At 39.5% G+C, this 21,987-nt stretch overlaps 1 protein-coding gene across 1 annotated transcript in view; it reads right to left on the bottom strand.

The window, feature by feature from the left end:
- Positions 1–2,196: 2,196 nt before the first annotated feature.
- Positions 2,197–21,987, bottom strand: part of CDK6 (cyclin dependent kinase 6) — a 108,034-nt gene continuing 88,243 nt past the window's right edge. The window contains exons 6-7 of the mRNA XM_031553890.1: positions 18,183–18,318; positions 2,197–15,736 (exon numbers count right to left, since the gene is read on the bottom strand). Coding sequence (XP_031409750.1) covers positions 15,584–15,736; positions 18,183–18,318 — 289 coding nt within the window. The 3' untranslated portion in view covers positions 2,197–15,583. The remainder of the gene's footprint in view (positions 15,737–18,182; positions 18,319–21,987) is intronic.

A 21,987-nucleotide genomic window follows, 5' to 3' on the forward strand; every position in this document is an offset into this window, starting at 1 on the left:
GGATAGGCGCCGGCCCACCGTCGTGGGAGAACTTGGGACTAGGGAAGGCTGAAGGGAGATCGGGGCGTGGGGTGCGTTGGTGCCCTGAGATTTGGAACGTGGGGAGCCCATCTGCACTGAACACCTCAGAGGAGGGAAGGGTGCTGTTGTGAGTTTTTTTTCTCCTCTTGACCTACCTAGTGGTCGCTTGGAGGAGTCACTTCTGTTTCCTGAGGTGTACGCTGCGGTGCCCTGACTGTAGCTGCCTGTCCTGGTACAGTGCTCTGTGGAGTGGGGTCTGCTGCCAAAGCAAAGGGGAAAAGAAAAGGAGAATAAGTGCTCAGTCGTTACTTATTACCTGTATGTTTTCGTGGCAGAGTGTGAAGTTGTCGCTGACAGCCACAGAGCAACTTGGAGCATTTTGGTGACACTGCCATTAGCTCTCCTGCTGGCTTGAGAGCCAGGAAACACATCCAGCCAGAGGGGGTGTCTAAAAATGGGTGACAGTATCTACAGGAAAGGCTTCTGGGTGACAAGAGGCTGAAAGGTGCCTGTGTCTATAGAACGCAAAAAAAGCAACACAGCCATTGAGTGTAAAGCGATGAATACTGCAAATCTTGCTGTGTGCCAGAAACTGACAGACAAATGAGAGACACACATTTAAATCTTTTAAAATGAACATTTGCTTCTGTGATGCAATGATACCTGGTGTCGTTAGGTAGTTCTGAGGCAAAGAAGATGACGACATTTACAGGAATAGTGAAAACTGTATCATCTGTGCTATTTCTCTGTGGTACTTTGCTTAATGGATTTGATTAAATTTTATTTTGTCTCCCATGGTTGAGTTTGATGAGCTTGGTGCAGCTCAGCCTCTCTCACAGTTGAGGGAAAAGGAAGAAAATCTCCATGGGAAGAGGTTGTTCCACAACTGCCCACAGCATGCTGGAGATCCTATTCTGCCAGCTGAGCACTCTCAGAGATCAGATGCTGAATGGAAGCTCTTGATCAATCTGTTTATTATTTCTGTGTTTTTTCCATGTTTTCAACACGTGCCAGCTGTAGTTGAGGGGAGTATGTCCAGCACTGCCCTCAGCACAGCCTCCCTGCAGCTGATGGCACACCCATCTCTGGCTGGGCAACTGCTGTGCCCTCTTACGCAGTGCTTTAATAAGGCTGATGTGGAATGCCACATAAGGTAAAGTTAGCTGTTTTTGTTTAATGGCACATTGCGTCCAAAGTGTATATGCCGGTTTTGTAAAGGATTTACATGACTCCTTGTGTTTTCTAGAGTGCAGAAAAAAAATTGTGGTTTTAAGTTACAGAATCCTTTGTGTTGTGGTCTGGTCAGCTTTGCAGCCATCTCTGCCTAGAGCTGTGACCCAGATATGTCTGGATGATTCTGTTTTTACATACTGATGGCTCATTGAAGCCTTGTTAGTAGAAACTACTTTTATCCTGCTCTAAAGGGACTTAATGGTCTTTGCAGATATATCACAGAATCATGGAATGGTTTGGGTTGGAAGGGGCATTAAGGATTAGCCAGTTCCATCACTCTGCCATAAGCAATAAGCAGAAACTTCATGTGAGCTGTTTTGCTGAGGTGTTCTGTTGATTGGGTAGGAGTGAAAACAGGGAACATGCATCTGGTTTTAGAGTTTGATGATGTGTTGTATTGTTGGACTCCAAACAAGTGCTTTTACCATTTCTGTGTACCCAGAAATGTTACTGGTCTCATATCCATAGCAATGAAGGAGAGAACAGTCAATGAAGTGTGCTCAGGTTCTTAAAAGACGGAAGGTGGAAGTAGCAGCAGACGTGAATGCCAGGCCCTTCAGTGGAACAACTGGATTGAAAAAAATCAGGGAAAATAGCTGAATCAGTGCACAAGTTGCCTAGCGAAGTGAACTCAAACAAAGAAGATTTCAGTAAAGACAAACTAGTGCTGAACAGAGTCGCCTGGACAGCAACGGCAACAATTTAATGCCTTTGAAAGAAAAGGTGACTTTTTTTTTTTTTAAATGGACTTCATCCTATGGAAGCAAGGGAATAATTCAGAGATCAGGAAAAACAAGGTAACATTTTTATAGAACCAGAGGTGTACGATGAGTTACTTGCAAGAGCGTAAACATGCTTATATTTCTGTGTCTGGCTTTGTGTGCATGTTGGGTTCATTTTCTGTAAGGCTCTGGGTGTAGAGAAAAACACAAAAAGAAAAACTGGGAAACGGCATCGCTACTTTTCTGTATTTAATATACAATACTTACTGCATTTGTATTCATTTTACATTTTTAGATAAAAGAAAAATATAGCTAGAAAAGTGAAGTAAACTTCAGGAAAGTAGTTTTAAATACAAAACTAGTTTCTTGCCTTTTTACTTTCCAATAATTTGGGAACAACTAAAAAGAACTTGACACCATGAACATTTTTATTATATCGATTTTCATACTGAACCCTCAGCACCCACAATAAATACACAACTTTGCTTTTCTTGCACTGCCAGCAGCAAAACGTTCAGTTCCAAAGGACTGTAATTCTGATATAATACATTGACAACCTTCTGTGTGCCTTAATTTAACTCTGCCGTATTGACAAATGAGTATTTTTGCAGTCCACCATCTTTACAGACTTGTAAAAGCTAAAGAATATGTTATATGGTAAGGTGCATGCTTGGAAGAGTACGCTCCGATGAACTTCAATGCAGTCAATGTAAAGCAGCCCCAGCGGAGGGTGTTCCTAAAGCAGAAAGCCTCCCAGGGTGAGATCTGGGACACAGAGAAGGCATGCAGTGAGATCAAAGGGCTTTGTCTGAAAGCTTGCAAAGAGAGCCCGAGAGCGTCCAAAGTGTCGGCATTGTTTCCCAGCCATTCTGTACAGCAGAAACATAGTTTTTCCAATGCGTATATGGTAATCAGCAGCTGTGCAAGAAGAGAGAGGCTGCAAGAGTTCCCGTACAGCAATGGTGCAATATTTTTATTTACCACAGTTTGTGTTATGTAACCCCTTGGTGTATATTTATAAGCACAAGGCAAGCCAGCGTATGTACGTAACAATTCAAGAATCACGGTTACACCTTCCTGTACCTTTGTGGGCAGTACTGTGTTTCACACAGAGCTGATCTTAATGCTGAACAAAAAGAATGTAAAGAACACTGAATCGTAATTATTAAGCACACAGAATAAAAATAATGATGCACCTTTAAAAGAAACAGTAACACACGCACCTTTTCATGTTTGTACCCTGATTAAAAGAACATTGTGAATTTCAAGTATGAAGTGATACAGTGAAATCATGTCCTGTGAGTAGATATCCATGGTAGTCTAGGTAGTACACTTTGCACCATAGGTAACTTTCCACCTTGCACAATAAAATCCTACTGCCTATGTAGGTAAAGTGACAGAGCTCAGCGGGACCGCGCTGCCTTTCACCAGCAGTTATTGTCCTAAGGTGAAGGAAGGAAAACATCTGAAACTGCTTCGCATGATTCCTTGGATAATCAAACCCTAGACATCTCCAGAGCACATGGTGTTACGAAAAGAACACAACAGAAGTCAAACAGTGTTAGATGCCCTTATAACTTCTTGATTTTTTTTAATTTTTTAATTTTTTTTTTTTGTAAAATCATAGTGAGAAATTAAGGCACTGAGGCAGATTTTGACGTCATCCTGGTGTAACAATACCAATGAATGAAGTTGCTCTGGATGTGTCTCACAAGCTATCCTCCCTGTTCATAGCATTCTGTAAACCCGAAAGCACAAGTTTCAGTATTGCCTTTTGAGACTGTAACGTATCTTGCAGATTCCCAAAGCAGTATCCCAGAAGGGTTACAAACAGGCCTCACTTTACGCAGTTCTGTTAACTTCAGTGGGATTTGTAACGTGTAAATAGGCACGCATGGGCTGTCTGAGCAGTGAGAAGTGAACCTTAGTTCTGGTACATTTCTGCACCAGCATCACACTTTTCGTCACATATCCCAATGCCACAAGGAAGTGCACTTCCAAATTTTTGTATAAAAAAGAAATGAATAGAAACTGTGAGAGAAATAATATTAACTAGAGTTAATAGTTTTTGTCACGCATTACCATTTATATAACATTCTTGCTGATTTATTAAGCTTAAGTATCCATATAGACCTGAGCTGCCTGACACTGGAATTTGTAGATTTGCATGGTGAAATTCTTGGTTTAAATTAATTGTAGTCAGTGGAGTTACAAAAAGAGTAGATCACGCTGAATGATTTTAATTACTTTGAAACCCCAATCCTATTTCATGCAATTGTCCACGCACACACACAAAAAATACCAACATTTGCTGCCTTTATGCTTTTGTATAGTCAGCGATCTTTTCTCAAATCCAGATGGGCAATTTGATTGTTGCAACAAATGTACTTCGGTTACGAGGCACCACACAAACGTGGCCCCTGGTTTCAGCATCTGGTATCTACAGATAACTGCTGGAACAACTACAGAGAAGATAAAGCCAAAGGCGGCCTATGTAATATTTTCTAATTATAATTTTTCAGACAACCATCTCCCACTATGCATAAAATTAGCCCTACCATAGCATTTCAAAGTAACCTGCTTATTCTTTTACATATTAAAACAAACAAAATACCCTAAAGCATAAAAATACTACATCTGAACACACATACTATTCTAGGTACAGTATGAAGCTTATTTAAAACTTGTTTTTTGACTGATCTAGCTCTCTGCCTCTCTATGGAACTAGCTTCACTTCAACAACAAAAATGTACACGAAATGCAAATAAACAATTAAGCAGCAAGACTCGACACATTTTTTGGCAACTACCCTTTCACAGGACTAGTGTGTTTTCCTAAGAAATAATATACTGAATTACAATACGAATAATTTAGGTTAATGTCAAATAACTTGCAGATATATGTGTCCATATTGTCAATAAACACTGACCCCATTTCAGGGTGTCTTGGTGCTGTTATTAACCATGTGTCCTCACAACTACCATCAATTACTAAACAAAAGCCTTCTCTGCAAACACTTCTGTGAGCAACTCTGCCCAAACGAGAACCGCCTCTCAGCTCTGGGACTGCCCAGCTGAGGCACGGGATTCCTGTGTTTACCTACTCGGGCCTTCAGACCAAAGAATATCAAGCTAGTGAGGAAATACAAACACATGCTGTTACACAGAAAGGAGACAGACATACCGACGAAAGCACTCAGCTTTCAGGAGTTATAATAGAAACAACAGCTCCAAAGTATACAGTTCAACTTCTAAAACATCATTTCAAGGGTATACTTTAACTAGAGCATTCAAAGACAATATACTTTTAAAGCTGTTCAAAGTAATGCAGCTAAATATTACATTAAAAATAAAACCTATACAAGATTCAATGGCAGAAATAGACCACTTAACTGAAATGGAATGAAATGGACCATAAATACATTGATCTGAATGCTTGAAAAGAATTTGCAAAGGAATTGAAGACTGGAAAGGAAAGAATAAGTGGGTGCCTGTCGGCTTGCTTTCAGTGCCTAAATCATACAGCTTTGTGTAGAAAATAAATTCTAGCAAGAAAATCATAGGCAACTTTATATTTTCTCTTTCTTAAGTACTTGAAAATGTGTTACTTGCTTTAACAGAAATGGCTGCCTTGCCTGTAAAGGAAACATGGCTAAAATTTCTCGAGACTTGTCTAGGCCCCTTTCCCAGCGGAACTTCAGTGGCTTCCACTCCTCAGCAAAAAGCACCGCCATAAGGTACACTTCTTTTGCCCACACTGTCGTGACTGTAAGTAGGTTGTTCAGTCAAGAGATTCTGAATGCTGCAGAGAATGACAGCAAAGTTATTAGGCACAGCTGAATGCAAGAAAGTCATCATAGATACTGGATTTAATTTGCTGGAATCTAAACTGAGACAAATGATGCATTTAGATGTTGCACTGAGGCACATGGTTAGTAGGAAATATTGGCGATAGGTGGACGGTTGGACTGGATGATCTTAGAGGTCTTTTCCAACCTTTGTGATTCTGTGATTCTATGATTTTGTGATTTAATAAAGGCTACCATGGCGCAATCCACATTTTTACACAGTGCTGGCCTGCTCTGGCTTTGAGCTAGTAATCTGTAGTGATGCTTTTCTGTTCAACTCATCATGCACGATGGGAAGGAGAATGGAGGTAAACATGATAAAGGAAGAGAAAGCTGGAAAACCACTGGGTTGCTATACGTATAGGACAAAAAAAGAAAGGACCAATCTCTGCAGTCCCCACTGCTCACATTTGTACTTCCCTTCCTCGGCCTCTAATTTAATGACACTGCAGTTCCTCTATCTTCAGTCCAAAATGTGCATGGCAATCAGTGCCTTCAGATGAGCACATTACCAGTGAGCTCATATAAACCGCCTTGTACAGCAACACATTCACAAACTTCCTGCCAGCATCCAAATCCTGATGTACTTTTTGTTGTAGTTACAACCCATAGTTACACCAACCGTTGAAGAGGGTTGCAAGACATTGCGATGGATTTTGAGTCTTGCTGGATAAACACTGCAAAGCACTTTTTCTTTAATCAGCAGTCTGCAGAGCCAATCTTTATTCTGAACCTTTATTTTCTATTGCCAATAAAGGATGACTGAAATGCATCATCACGCGCCTGGAGTAAAGCACTTTGTCCTATGCCCAGAATTCAGTGATCCTTTAGGATGGTGAGAGAAATCTCCTAGGTGAGATCTTACTATACCACTATTTAAAATGCCCTGTCATAGAAACAGTAAGCACACTGTCTCCTTCAGATCCTGTACGGACTTTTCCTCAGGGAAAAATAGTGGGCAGGGCTCTGTACTCACACCTGCCACAGCACAGGCAAAGGAAAGAGTGCCTACATGCACCCATGTCATCTTGAGAGCTGGAGACCTTCATACAGGGAAGATCAGGTTCCTACTTGTTCTGACTCTTGCTGGGAGAAAACCTCTCCCTGGAGCAGTGATCCCTGGGAAGGGGAAGGGAAAGGGGGTAAGCAGTAGGAGGAGGCCATTGCTGGTCTCGTTTGTATCCTTCAGAAACTTCTGTATAATAGAAGAATCACTGGCTGCTCTTGTAAATGTACATGACAGACAGTTGGCTAGGAATCTTAAATATTTAGAAAATAATCTTCTGAATCAAAAATTGCTTTGGCTGATCAAACACATTACATTCAATCTAATTTACCCTTGCTCATATATTTGCTTGAGCAAAAGAGTATAAGAAATAACGAACACTGCCATATTCTATTGTATTAATTCCCAATTCCTAATGAAAAGCAAGGAAAAACTATAGTACACACACATTATGCTGCCTGCAAATTGGGGAACTGCAGAATCACAAGGTATAATTTAGCTTACAGCTTTTTAAGTGACTAGGGAAGTATCAGCAAGGTCAGCTATAAGTGACAGGCAATCAAGGTAGCTTGAGGAAGCAGGATGCTGACAGACCGCTAAGGACCAGGCTCCTTTTAATGTCACAGTAGCTTGATCTGGGATAAGAGAAGGAGAGCATTTAGCTGCTACATGATCCATCACTGCATGTACTTAATCAATGCCTGAGAAGGCACTGTAGAATTAAAGGTTTCCTACCCTAGATCTGTGAATTTGTCTCTGTGCCTAGGCTAGTTGCTCTCGTTTACTGGAGGGACTAAAACAAGCCACTCTGTAGCATCACTTGCCCCATCAGCCATACACGTGGACTAAACATAACGAAGTGCTACACAGACCTCATACTTCTTATTTCTGGAGGTGGCATAACTCCCTCCCTGCTGTACAGCCAATGAAAAGCCTCCTTTCTTCCTGGCAGATGGTCCCGCAGCATTACTTACATCGGGTGTCTCACAGACTTGCTAAGTTCTCAGACTTGCTCCTGCAAGATGGTGAGCCACCTGGACTGATGCAGCTAAAACTTCATGTGCATAATCTCATGAAAATCCAAGTGCTCAAAAACATGCCATTTTGGCTTGGCAAAGAATTCTCAATTTGCTGCAGGAATCAGCTTGTAATCCACAATACCACACAGCATTGGGCACAGATAGTGACCCACTCGCATTATAGCAATGTATCCTCTGTTTCTGCAGCTCAGCTACAGGCTGTGTTCGTATGATCAGCTTAATCTGCTCTCAAACCCTCATCGGCACCCACTTCCCCTTTTTTTTCCTAATATCTACACTGAAAAGTCTCTAACTTCTACACAACCTGATTTTTAAAATGTTGCAATCTTGAAAAACGGCTCCAGAATTCATGACTTGAGTTGGCACATTCAGTATCTGGAACTAAAATCCTGTGTGAGAGCATTGCTTTATCATCTTACGCTTGTGGAAGGAAATGACAGGAGAAAACAAAAAACATGGAAAAAAAAAGTTTTCCCCCTACATTTATATCTCACTATTCCACATATCCAAATTTACTTACAACAGTTGTCCTGAACCCTCCTAGTCTCTGCCTGTTTTCTTTCCTATCTCTGCAGCACTTCACAATTTTCCTCTCTCGTCTGGGTACTCAAGATAGATGCTGACATTCAAGAACACTTTAAAAGCCTCACTAAGATTTATAAAAGGAAGAAAAGTCACAAGAAAATGTTATCTATCTGCCCCCTACCATTAATACATGGCAGGAACATACAGCAGAATGTGGCTTCGTTCTGAGTGTAAAACACAGCAGCAGGAAGAAGTGTAGAGAAGATTAATAAAACTATATAAAATTGATCTAAAGGTGAGGATTTGAACAACCTGTTGTATGTATGAAACATGAAGTAAGAGGAAAAGTTGCCTATTACAGGATGTTAATTAGAAACCCATCAGAAGTAACAGCGCAAAGGAAGCCGACAATCGAATATTTGTGAAAATTTGTTCTCCATTCGGGAGCAAGTATCAGTGTAAACATGGGAACATTTGCCTGGCATGTGGATGGGTTTAAGGTGCTGAACGCTCAGTAGTGTGGATGCCAATTTAGCACGCTCCCAAAAGGGCAATGAGCTTGAGAGCGTTACAGCATATCCAAGCAGACTTCACCAGTCTTCCCTTCTTCTTTCAATCAAGTAGTAGAGGTTGCTTTAGTGCAAATGAACATTCAAATGCTGATTAGATTAAGTTCATACCTATTTTCTTCCATAAAACCCTATCAACTTTGCAGTCAAAGAGTATCAGTTTCAATGTTTGTTTAATACACTGTTTGTATTTACATTTCTCATTTCATAAATACCAGTTGTTCCTTAAAATCTCCTTTTTTATCTTTACTAATGTCAGGTTTTTTTTAACCTTTTCTTTTCAAAGGCAGTATCCTTGGTCTGTTTTTTTCCAGAAACAATTTTCGCTACCCAGTAGCAAAATGTCCGTATCAGAACTTCTTGCTTTCTCTAGACATGCAGATGTCTCATTGACATTGGGTAGGATGAAGCCGACAGCGAATTTTAACTGAGATAAAACATTTCATTTGAAGGAAGAAATGCCATCTGGTTAGGGAGCTCTGGTTCACGTCTGCTGGAAGGCTGGAAATTTACCCAATTTGAACACTGCAGAAGCTTTCAAAGGACTATATTTAAGTCAAGACAACTTCTCCACTAACTTTTACTGCAAGCAACATTTTCTGCCCAGAAGGCAAAAGGCTCACACAAGTGTGGTGCTGACTACTTTCAGCTTCCAGTGAACACAAAAAGAACCGACAGTGCTCACTTGGCTTTGTGGAATCATCTTCAAGAACATGTTCCTATTTGATTCAGATCTGTTCTCTCACTCTTTGTATTAAAAACACGACATACATGATTTTAAGGGATTTTTTTAAATGTAAAAGTTTATCCGTTTCAAACTGTAATCACGTAGCTAAAAGAAAGATTTGTAGCTATTTTCTACAAGAACTGAATGAGCTATTTTTGTGCACACTATTCCTAACTGTGTTTTATGGTTCTTATTTTGTGTATTTATTACATATCAGTATGTAATACATGCTATGTTTTAGTCAGAAGTGAAGAAATAACAATTGCCAAAGCTATGCTTGTCAGTTTGTATGTTCACATCTTTCTTCTTTTAATGGCCTAGATCATTTAAATCAATGAAAAAGCTTCTTATTGCTTTTCAGAAGTGACTGGGATTTGATGGCTACAGAGCCTGGTCCAGAAACTGGAATTATATTACAGCCATTATCTAACAATTTGTAAAACAAAGGGATAAAAAAAATAACTGACAAACAGAACTGCTATTTGAATTGCACAGCCTATTCGACTGGCAAATTGTAGTCAGATTTTTACATACCTGATCTGTACTGGCACACATAAAAAAATAATATGATAGTGTAGCCTGGTAGACGTGATCAGGCACATAAAAATCCCATTTTTCAAGAGATTGATTCTTTTCTTCATGGAAAGTAATCTGTATACTCCAATGTTTAGTAATCTAGTAGATAGAAAAGTGATAGCTTATTAACAGTTAGTTACTGAAGGTTTTAGTATATTACAGACTATTCTATGTGAATTTAAAAATAAATTTCTTAATTGTTCTCCCACAGTGCCAATTTGGAAAAACATTTTTTTTCTAATATACTAATGTCAACAAAATCACACAATAAGAGAGGTGTAAAATCCCATTAAATCAAGAAAGTTCTTGATACTTACAAGTAGTTTTGAGCCAACACAATAAATAAGTTAGGTTCCTAAGCTTCTGATCAATTCTGAGCAATTCAAGCATAAAACAACAGATCACTCTAATAGTCTGTATCTTCTCATTCACATTGTACATAAAAATTCATCTGTTCATGAAACTATTGCCTAAGAAAAATACTAACAAAGTGGTTCTATAAAACAGAGTTCTGAGAATAAACATCATTATTCAACTGTGTTTTATACATGGCAAATAATTTACGTTGTCTTTTAAACCAAACTGTGGCTTATGATTCATATACAAATTTAACAACTGATGTGCTTTCAGTTGTGAGTCAGATAAGTGCTCCGAGTTTGTTGGCTAGAAGACCAAACCAGCATGTTTTGTCGTTATTTTCCATATTAAAATTAGCCAAACACCAGAGAGAATGATCCCTTTGGATGCTTCTAAAAGACAGTAGAGAACCTGTGAGAAGTAGCATGGTGCAGTACTTTCTTCTTATTCAACAAAACAACCATCAAGTATGAAAACTAATTAAGAGTTAGGATGCTGGACAGCATCTCCCATGCAAGAGATTCTCAAATACTACCTACAATCTGCTGCTTCCTTTCATTTAAGAGGCTCTATACATACACATAGCACCACATTTCAGAATTTTGCAAGCACAATATCTTAATTTTTTAGGTCTATTTTAGGACTGAATCAAGACAGAAAGGTATTCCTAGCATTTCACATAATAGACCAGTGTGCAGGAAGAAGAAAAACAGAGTGTGGGCACAGCCTACACAGAAATACAGAAATATGCACAAACCCTGTTTTTAGAGTTCTACCTGGCACACAGAAGGCAACAAAGGTGTACACAAAACTAATGTTAAGTGAGGACATGCACAAAGAGAGTCTTTTAAAATCATCTCTTCTGGGCTGCTGCACTAAAAGAAGCAACACTTCTTACACAGCACACAGGGGACACTGACACTGTGGAATACACAGGCACAGGACACTGGCACTGTGCAGCTATTGAAAATTTGGAAGACTCTTGCTGGAAATAGCACCTGTGAGTGTCACTGAAATGTTTTCCATAAGGATGCTGAAGGAGAGGACTGCAGAGCTAGACTGAGTGTGGGGACTGGGTGAGGAGAAAGGGGCTGCCCCAGTCTTATTGCTGTGGCATTGCACCAGCTGGCTTTAGTAGGTTTTTTCCTTGTCTGCTGGGACTGTTTTTTTCCTGTAGGTATGTAGCAGGGATAACAAACCCGTTTGTGGGAGATGGAAACTGCTCCTGTTTCCCAGAACATCCCGTTGACTGGTGAGAAGAGTGCAGTGTCTGGCTATGGGTGCTCTTGGAGCTAATCATCCATCCTGACTTTTCATATATTTTTTGCTAGGCAGTGGGCTTCAGCTGCTATTGAACCAGTCCTGCAGAACACATGCAGACAGAGTTATTTTTAAGAACTGTGTTCTGAAGTATTTTTTTAAAGGGTTTATGAGGAGTTCTCATCACAGTCTGGACTGAGTGTGTCAAGGAGCACTTTTTTCACATGTGTAATTCTAATTCTACACATACAGCATTAGTAAGTAAAGGTACTTGAGGACTGCAACCACACCATGAAGATATAAGGAGCAAGAGCATGATGTAAGCAGTCTCCCAATTGTCTTTGTGCTGTCTCACTAGGAGCGTGGTTCCCCCATGCTGTCAGCCACTGCCAGCACTTCGCCCAGCCAGAGAACAGTCCTCCTTGGTTTACCAGGGTAAGTGAAGTCTCGTGGCTTGGCAGGGGAGGTGGGAATAAGAGGAAGCCTAAGACATGTCAGAGAAGGACTTCTGGAATTTCTTCCTGAAGAGATTTTGAAAAGGAGGTCATTTGGAAAGTCCTTGGGCTTTTGAATACAGTCCATTGCTACCACAAGGGAAAAAAGATCCTTTTCCCAGCACTGTCAACACAGATTTTTTTTTTTTTGTTCCTGCCATTCCCACTGGGTGTTTGTTCCAGAACATGACCATTAATGCAACCTTTTCCAAGCTGTTTCTCCTGAACACTCCCACATATAACCTGATCCTATATTAGACAACATACAGCACCATGTTGCAGGACTCTGCTTCCTATTCCACATGCCACCTGTGCTTTTTTCTGCTGCTTGCTTGAGCTTCACTTCTGATACTACAAACTGGGAAATGCTGCCCCAACAGTTAATTTTCTGGCAATTCCCACTTTTTTCATTCATTCTTGGGCTCACAATAACCTTTGGCTTTAAGCATTAACTTCCCTCTTTTTTATTTTGCCCTAACAATTTGCTTACAGTCAGCAACCATATTCTCTTCCAGCCTTTGCGTTGCTGAGCCCAGTACACCCAGCTCTCCTACCAGACAGCAGATGCACTTCACCATCTGAGAGTCCGGAGTCTAATTGGAAAGTAACACCCCCAAACCCACACCCAGACCTATTTTCACCCGATGTTAGCTCTTGGAGAGCTCTGGGAAAGATCCCTGACAGCTGATGGCAAGCCAGTATCACCTGAATGTCCTGATAGCATATGTACAAAAGCCTGGCGGTAGGTAACATGTGGAATGTTTTAAAAAATGGTAAACTGTGTAGAAAACTTCTCTATTGTTGCTGTTGCAAGATTCACCTGTATTTTGTCTCTGTTTGTCATTCTAATTAGTGTTTAAAAAATGTGATAAAAAACACCACCTTGGTCTATTCTTTTCTATGAATACCAAAGCCCCGTTCCCACTCAGGATCGCTGAATGGCAGAGGAATCGGGTTGGTTCAGCACCAGTACCACGGGCTCGCCGCTCTCCTTGGGTGTAGGAGCAGAATGATTGGCAGAGGCGAAGCTGAGCTCAGAGCAGTGAGCTGCCGTGGCTGCTCCCTGGCCTTCAGCTTGCCACTGGTGGAGCTTCCAAAATTCTTCTGCTGTATTATCCTTGCGAGCAGATGCCTCATATGTGCTCTTGCCAGGCCTAATATACAACTTGCCTGTTCATGCTGGTAGGTTTTGAACAGGGACCATTCTGGGCATGAAGAAAGGCACAGGCCACTGCATGCATGCACACAAGTGGTCCTTTTAAAATCTGGCCCATTTAAAGTAGGCATAATGTTAACTACAAGTTGCACAGTTAAGTGTCTAACAGTAAAAAAAAGCTTTATCCAGGAGACCGGTAAGATCCACTCACCATCTTAGCAACGGACCATGTCCCAGACAGTACTGATACCTGAAACAGAGTTAACAGTGAAGTGCACCACAACAGGCAGTCTGCCACAGGGCTGAGAAACCTACCAGGAGACAGATACAGGTTCCTGAGCCCTGTCTGGCACAATTACACTGCTCAATTCAGTGCTAAGGACTTGCTTTTGCCAAGCGTGCCGTGAGCAAGGGTGTAACACTGGCTCCGTAGCCAGACAAGAAGAAATAAAGATGGAGAGTAGCCTAAGGGACTATCATAAGAGTAAGCAAAGCTGTCTGCCTCACTTCTCATCAGTTACACTGCAATAGGGTATATTTGTATTCTTCTGGTAAGGGTTAACTCATTGGACCAATTTTTCCCCCAAGTCATATTCAGGTAAATGGACTGAAGTCATACAAGGAAATGGCTTTCATGGATTGAAAATATTTCTTTCTTTTTTTTTTTTCCCCCAGTACAGTATTAAAAAAAATAAACGCTTCTTTTTAAAATACTGAAAATATTTTTTAGTTAAGGTAAAAATACTACATATAAAATTTTACTGTAATATTTAAAATTACTGTTCTATAAAGGCATGTGAATTGCTTAGTTATTTTGACATTCAGTAATGGCACATTAAGCCTCGTGGAGAAGCATGTGCCAGTATACCACATGGTGGCTTAGGAGAGAAGCTCATGCATTTCTGCATAGAAAACAAGTCTTCTTAATAAGCAACATCTGAGGCATTTTGTGACAGTAATGTTCATGCACTTGAGATGCATGGCGGCTGTTGTAGGTAAGGCAGCACAGTATGCAGCATACAATTCCGCACAGGTAAATAACTGTACTTAACAAGTATAGCATTCTCTCCTTCCAAACTGGAAATATTTTTTCTATGTTCCTTTTCAGAGAACGATGAGAACAGGTTAAAGATGAAAACCTGTATTCATCTTCATTGGCTCTACTCGTGTCTTTGAGCTGCATATCAGAAATTTCAGAATGAGAAAGAGAAAGTGTGTTTGCAGCTGTTTCCGGAAAGGAATTATGGGTTAGATGATGGGTTAGAACGTGCATGGATTCCAACATAAACTGACCGTTTGGAAACTGAATGGATGTTTAAGAACGGGACCTCATAAGTTTTTATAAACAATTGCTTTTGAAACATGCACACAAACTTAACTAGATAATAACTTGTTTGTGTATTAAAAAAAACCCTAAAAGCTGAGACATTTATTACGATCACTATCATAACTGTTGTTTTTATAGAGCGATGAAATAACAAAATAATCCATCCAAGTTTTCAGTTGGTGAAAGACCTGCATGTATTCTATGAGTGCACAGTAGCTGGATGTATTAATGTATGTATCAGTTAACTGCAAGTTGCAGAGATCTGATATTTCAATGCCATTCTTTAAATATCACTCTAAGAGATCACACCATCATAATAAAAGCACCAAATCATGCTTCAGCAGCTAGAGAGAGATTGAATCCTGTTTGGCAGTGACTTGATCGTCCTACTACACACTGGCAGCATTCAATTTTAGAAGGATAAAACGGCAGCAAAACTGGTCAGCAGCTTCTCTTCATCTGGAGTTTTCCCAGGCAGGCAAACAAGACAAAAACAAAACAAACATAAAGCTGCAATGGGAGCAGGCCAAAGCCCTGGCCCTTGCATTGCTCTGATGAAAGTAAACTACGTTGATTTCCTTGGATAAGCACATTGCAATTCCAAAATGAAAGACAGTGTGTAAAACCTCCAAACAATGATCTTCACTAGAACAGCCATGTGGTTTGTATGGGACAGTGGCCTTGTCAGCTACACATCTTGTTCATTTATAGGTTCATCTTCAGTCAGCACTGTGATGCATTCACCTCACTGGAGTTTTGGCTGGATGACATGTGAGAGTCCAGATTCTCCTTGCATTTCTCCAGACCATGGAAATATGGGTGAGACAGGGCAGCATAGGCAGATATTCTCTTGGCTGGATTGAACGCTAAGCATTTCTGTAAGTATGAAAAGAAGTTGTTTTTAACTACAATGTAGAGTTAAAATTGCTAACATCGCAAGTCACAGCCCATTTTTGATCAGTATGAGACACAACGGGGTCACAGATGGTGCTACATGGTAAAGATGACCATGCACATTAAAACAAGCAGTGGGGCAGTGAGCTTACAGTATATGAATCTCCAAGGCTGATAGAAAATACCGGGTTAGAACATTAAAGTGTTCATAGTTTAGGAAGCCTCAGAATTCATTTTTTCTTGAATTCATATGCACAGGACAGACTGCCTCATAGACTGCAGGGAACAACTATTTATGAATAGCTTTTGAATCCTCTCAACAATCAATGCACTGATCTTTTGTGATTATATAGACACGGAGTGCTTTCTAAGGTATGTATTAATTCCTAGGGTCAACATCTCTGTAGAAGTTGAATCTTTGACTTTACATCCTTTGTGTGTTAATGTTAAGCATTCAGTTTCCTACATTTAAAACAAACAAACAAAACAGAAAAATTCCATCATGCTGAAATAAAAGAAAAATCCAAAAGAATATTTAATATTCATCAATGCCAGTCTGCAGATGTGCTGAAAACTCTCATTCCTCATGCTGCTCAGTACCATCATCTCATATTTTTCACTGACTTCATGTAAAGCGTTGTCTGATGATGTAGTTATTTGGGCTTTAACTGTTTGTTTATTCTGTGTCTGTGTGTGAAATGGCAAACTGAACTCTTGGACTCCTGCAGTGACTCTTTAGAACTAACATAGTGCAAGTATCCGCATGACATATCACTGAGCTAATACCTTTAGATCTTGGCTTTCTGCCACAGTAATGACAGCAGCAGGGCTAGTCATTATGTTAAGCATTCCCAGACAGAAATACTTTGATAGTGGATTTCACTTCTGTATGTAACAGGAGCAGTGATGACTTTAAACTATTTCATTCAAAGTCTTTTCAGAGTTGTGTTGAAGTGATCACAGATCTTTGGTCTACTATTCTTAAATATTTTTGCCTTGATCCAAACCTCTACCTGCTTGTTGCAGATCCATTTTTCTTCCCTAATTTTCAGTCTAATTCCACTGTTTACGTTCAAGTGATGGTAGACTCCTATTTTAAGGTCACCTTAGAAGCTCTTGTAACATCCCACTGGGAATTCTCCCTCTTCTTCATAGTTGTACTTTGCTTGCCTACTTTCCAGATCCTTTTCTCAGCCTTGGTTCAGTCAGCTCAGAACTCTCCATATGTTTTATACCTTGGTCTTTTCCTTTGCTTCCTTTTCTTCACCTTCAAATAGTATTCATCCTAGTGTCCTTGTCTAAGCAGCTTCAGCTCTCACTTACTTTACTTGCATCAGAATTTCTATCATTTAACTCTTGAAATTTAATTCAGTGACTTTCCATTCCCTTTCATCTGTAGATCTCGGTTCTCGTTTTTTTTTTCCTAACAGTAATGGCTTCCCACCTTACCATCTAGGCAAAGATTTTTTTCTCTTCCTCCTTCCCATCATGCCTCACACTCATTGTGCTCTATCTATATTTTACTACTTGCTCTCGAATCTAGTTCTTATCCCATGTCTAGTTTCCATTTCCAATCTGCCTGCAAGCACAAAGGATGCATTCCACTTCTGTCATTTCAAGTGTCCAGGTGTAGTCTACTTTACTGAAGCTGGGAGATGTAGTTAAAACAACAGTGGAGAATGACCTGCTGTTGTACAGACGTAACTTTGGTTGGAGCAGCTAAAGTGATGCAGCAAATCTTTCAGTATTTGCAATGAGTGCTCTCTAAAGAGCCTGTATGAACTGAGATCTTTCAAAGGCTTTCAGAGAAGAAATTTAGCTAGATTTCACCAGCAGTAAAATGCAAAGTCATTCTCAATATTCAGTTTGAAGACTGAACTTCAGAGTTAAGGTTTCTAACAGATCTATAAAAATGTTGGAAATAATTTAATTTACTTACATGCTACTAGTTTTACAAGCACAACTTGTTTTCTTCTGTTCATCCTGCCAGTTATAAGAGGCAATGATTAAATGGCAAATTCCAAATCTCAACTTTTCAGTATTCTGATTCTGATGTAATCTGCCTATACAGCCCATTTCCTGCTTTGCACTATACTGTGAAAAACGGCAGATCATTTTCTGTACTTGTATCAGACCAGTATTAGAAGAATGGCTTCTAATCAGTTGCACAACAGCACTCGGTAATGAGGATCAAGGCAGAAGGTACGTCAAACAGGTCCTTCTGTGGCAGTTTCCTAGCCTGTATCTGTTCTCACCTCTGACATCTTTTGAGCCAAAGATGGTGTCTTTGTGCTGATGTGTCACAGATACACATGAATTTGTCTACTTGCTTTTCTGCTTCATTAGTAACTTCATTAAATGGAAACATAAATGTTTCTTGGCATGCAGCTATTAGTCATACAGTTGGATAAAACAGATGGAAACTCACAAGAAGCAAGTCTTTGCCCATTTCATCAATATCTGGTACAAATTTTTCAATAGGTTGTGCAGGTCTGGAAGCAAAAGCATTTCTTGGAAGGGCAACATCGTTAGGCCAGTCCTCTTCTTCTGGGAGTCCAATTACACTGTGAAAGGCAAAGCATAATGTTAGCTCTGGACATTTACGCAGTCTCCATTTTGTATTTAATGTACGGAGTGACAATTTACTTTATGATTAAGTCTTTTAGTGTAAATGAGATTAGCTGGACAGTAATGCACTGATCACTGTGAATAGAGGGTGATGAGTGTAGGCCTTCAATGTGCTTGGCAGAAATCATTCTGTGGCCAGCACGCTTTTCTGGCCTAGGTCTCAATTTTATGAGTCTTTTTTGTTGAAAAAGTGCTGAGTGCTTTGGAAGAAATTTGCTCAGCTCTTGACTGGATGGTGCAACATATGTCACTCCAGGATGATTAAAAGCAGTAAGTTTCAAAGGGGAATTGCATGCAAGGACCTTTATTCACAAGAATAGAGGCTGAGAGAAGAGTGTGGGTCAAGATGAGGGTAAGGCAATAAAAGGGATGTTTCATAATGCTTCAAAGCTATGTGCAGTAATTGTTGCCTAAAGTTAAACAATTTATTTGCTTCACAATACAGGTTTTAAAGTCTCAGTTCAGAAGTGGCATAGGACTGGAGTATCTTTGTGTTTCTATTTCCCATTGTATTTTATTTTTTCTTTACTTTTCAATAGAAGATTTGAATTTCTTTTTATCATTTCTTACCTTGTTACTTTAAATTCTAGAAGACATTTAAACTCAGTAAATAACTATGCTAAGGTTACAAAAATGAAATAAATGAAATAGTAGGTAAACATCCAATACTGGGTCATGTCTCGTATATTTCATGTTTTAGTCTGAAGTTAATGTTTGTGGTAGTGAAACATCAGTTTCTGATGGAAATTCCGGAAAAGACCTGACATTAAGTGTCAGGTTTTAAGGAAAACCAAATTATACAGCCTGTAAAGTTGAGATTTTTAATTCGAATGCTAACAGTAAGAGGAGGAGGAACAAGGAAAAACTTCACTAAGTGTTTGGGTCTCAGTAAGCCCAGTGCCACTAGGGAGCAGCATTGACCTTTCTTCTTGATGAGGTTGGTAATAAGACTGGGTGAGGCCAAAGGCCAACATTTTGATGTAAATCATAGGTTACCTGAACTGAGTGGAATTAGTCCAGCTCTATCTACATGGATTTTAGATTATAATTTGGCTCAGCTAAAATTAACATGTCCTCAAAACAAAAGTGTGACTGGAAGGTCAAAGCAATTAATATCTCAGAGTACTTTAAATTTTGCTGTATCAGAAAACAACAAAGCTCTTGGGAAAAGATGAGTTAAATCTGTATGAAAAATTACTACTTTTTTTTATCACCACAGGTATGTCAGGAGTATGGTGCAGCACCCCACAGTGGTTATAGCTGCGTGATTAGCTGTTTGAGGATCTGAACCTGTATTAAACATAACACAAACAGCACTACTGGAGGACAAAGGAGTTAAATATTTTAAATAACACTGAAATTTAGCCTGCCATTCAACTGTGTTTGGCCAGTCCCAGGCTTTTTATTTTTTGTACGAGAGAGCATGAAGAGGCCAGAATTAGCACAGGCCCAGGCAAAACTAACAAAAGAAACCAGGAGGCAGCTAGTCAGGCAGGTAGGGCGGACAAGACCAAGAGTAGAAAGATATTTTTAGTTATGCACTCCTGCAGTATTCAAAACTCTTAATAATGAATGTCTAAGTAGATGCCCTCACTCTGGTCTGGTAGCATTACCATTTCAGTGACTAAGTTTGGGTGTATCTTGGATGAGTTTCACCTCCTGCCAAAGGTTCAGGCCTGGTCTTGAGAAATGCTGAGTACTTTCCGCTCCCGTTGATCACAATGAGAGACAAGTCTGCTCACACCATTGCAGCATTTACTCTGAAATCTGTGAGGATATCCCACATGCAGACAGCGTCCTGGAAAAGCAGGACATTGTTTGGGACAACCTCCTAAGGATTTACCCTCAAGCACACTGGAATTTTACCTGACACAAATCAGAATGCACATGTAAAGCAAAGGCAGACCACAGCCCCATTATATGAAAGACTACATCAGTCCAGTCTGCGTGAAAAGCCTGAAACTACTTTCTGTCCAAATTTGTCTGGAGAATGTTTCTTTCACTACCGTAGAAAGAAACAATCCTCCTACAAGAAGAGCTATGCCTAACTGTATGGGGTTGTCCAGATGTGAAAACACAAAATAAACACTATTTAGCATAACCCCCCCTTCCCCCGAACCCAAACAAGTGACTTCTGAACTATTTAAGGAGAAATGCACAGAAGAAGCAAAAGCAAACTTTCTCTTTAAGTTAATGTATAATAAGGAATTTCTTCTAAAATTAGCACTGCATTTTCTTTTCTTGATGAATTCTTTTCTGCACAGGTAACCACCCCCTAGGGATGGAAAGATCCTGCTGGAGGTTGCTGCTACGGATCATGTATTTAATCCTACCCCAATAAATTTAGATTTTTCCTCTTAAATATCATTAGTAAATCAAATCAGAATCCTTAAAAAAATCACAGCTACAGCTTCTTTTTCTTTTTCTTTTTTCTTTCTTTTTTTTTTTGCCTCAAAATAAGTTCCATGTTTCAAAACTATCTTCATTTAACAAAGCAGAATATTGCAGGACTGAAAGAGTAGCTTTGGCAGAGGAAAAAGTAAACTTTAAGGACTGATTTTTCTGGATTATGCAGGAAGAGCTATTCAGCGCATGACAAATTAACCACGCAAGTGAGTCACATACACTGGTATGGCATGCAGGAAAAGGAAGTCAACTGTGTGAAATCAGGACCTGCAATTTAGGAACCTCATACTAAATAATGAAAATGCTCAGAAACAGATCTGTTAACGATTTGAGAACTGGAAATACGGCTAAGTGGCAAAATGCATTATTTATTCTAATTATGCTCTTTTTCCTAAAAAATGTACTATCTTCTGTTTGGAGTATCTTTAATAGAACAGTCTTTCAATATCTCCTCTTTCTCTCTCTCTCACTTTGCCTATCTGTTTCTTCCTTCATGAACATCAGCAGATCCTTGCAGTCTCTCCACCGGAAAAAGGAACGCAGTGGTGCAGAGGTAGACAGGCATTCATTCTGTGGCATGGGATGAGACCTGAATGGATCTGATTTCCTAATGAAGTGACGTGTACACGAATCTTCAAATTACATGGTTCTTACAGATTTAGAAACATTCCTTGCCCTGAAGAGCTTTTACAAGAAAAATTTAAAAAAGATATATTCCTATTTAATTAACACATTGGTAGTATCGGTCATTTTACAATTTATTTTTTGGTTGCTTCTGTTGCTAATAAGAACATACTTTGGAAAAGAGTTAATCTACCTCAGAGACTTCAGAGCCTCTCCACCTCTTCAACATATTCTATACATCTGAAGAAGAAAAACACAAACTCCTTGAATTTAGAAAAAGTTTTAAAGGAAAGCCTATTAGTCAGTCTCTGACAAAATCTACATTATGTGCTGCTATTCCTTCTATTCTCATAGTTATCTGGACTATTAATTGTTTTAGCAGGTTACACAGTATTTTTTAAAAGCTAAACTATTTTCCCATGTACAGAAGGCTTTCCCATAAAGAAGCTGTTGGTAAGCATCCTCGACTTTTTAATTTAATTGGAATTTTAAAGGATTCTGAAATATTTTCTGAAATACACAAAGAAATTACTGAAAAAAAAATGAAAACTGCATTTGCTGCAACAAAAAATGTA

The sequence above is a fragment of the Meleagris gallopavo genome, chromosome 6 (genome assembly GCF_000146605.3).
Source record: "Meleagris gallopavo isolate NT-WF06-2002-E0010 breed Aviagen turkey brand Nicholas breeding stock chromosome 6, Turkey_5.1, whole genome shotgun sequence".
Lineage (NCBI taxonomy): Eukaryota > Metazoa > Chordata > Aves > Galliformes > Phasianidae > Meleagris > Meleagris gallopavo.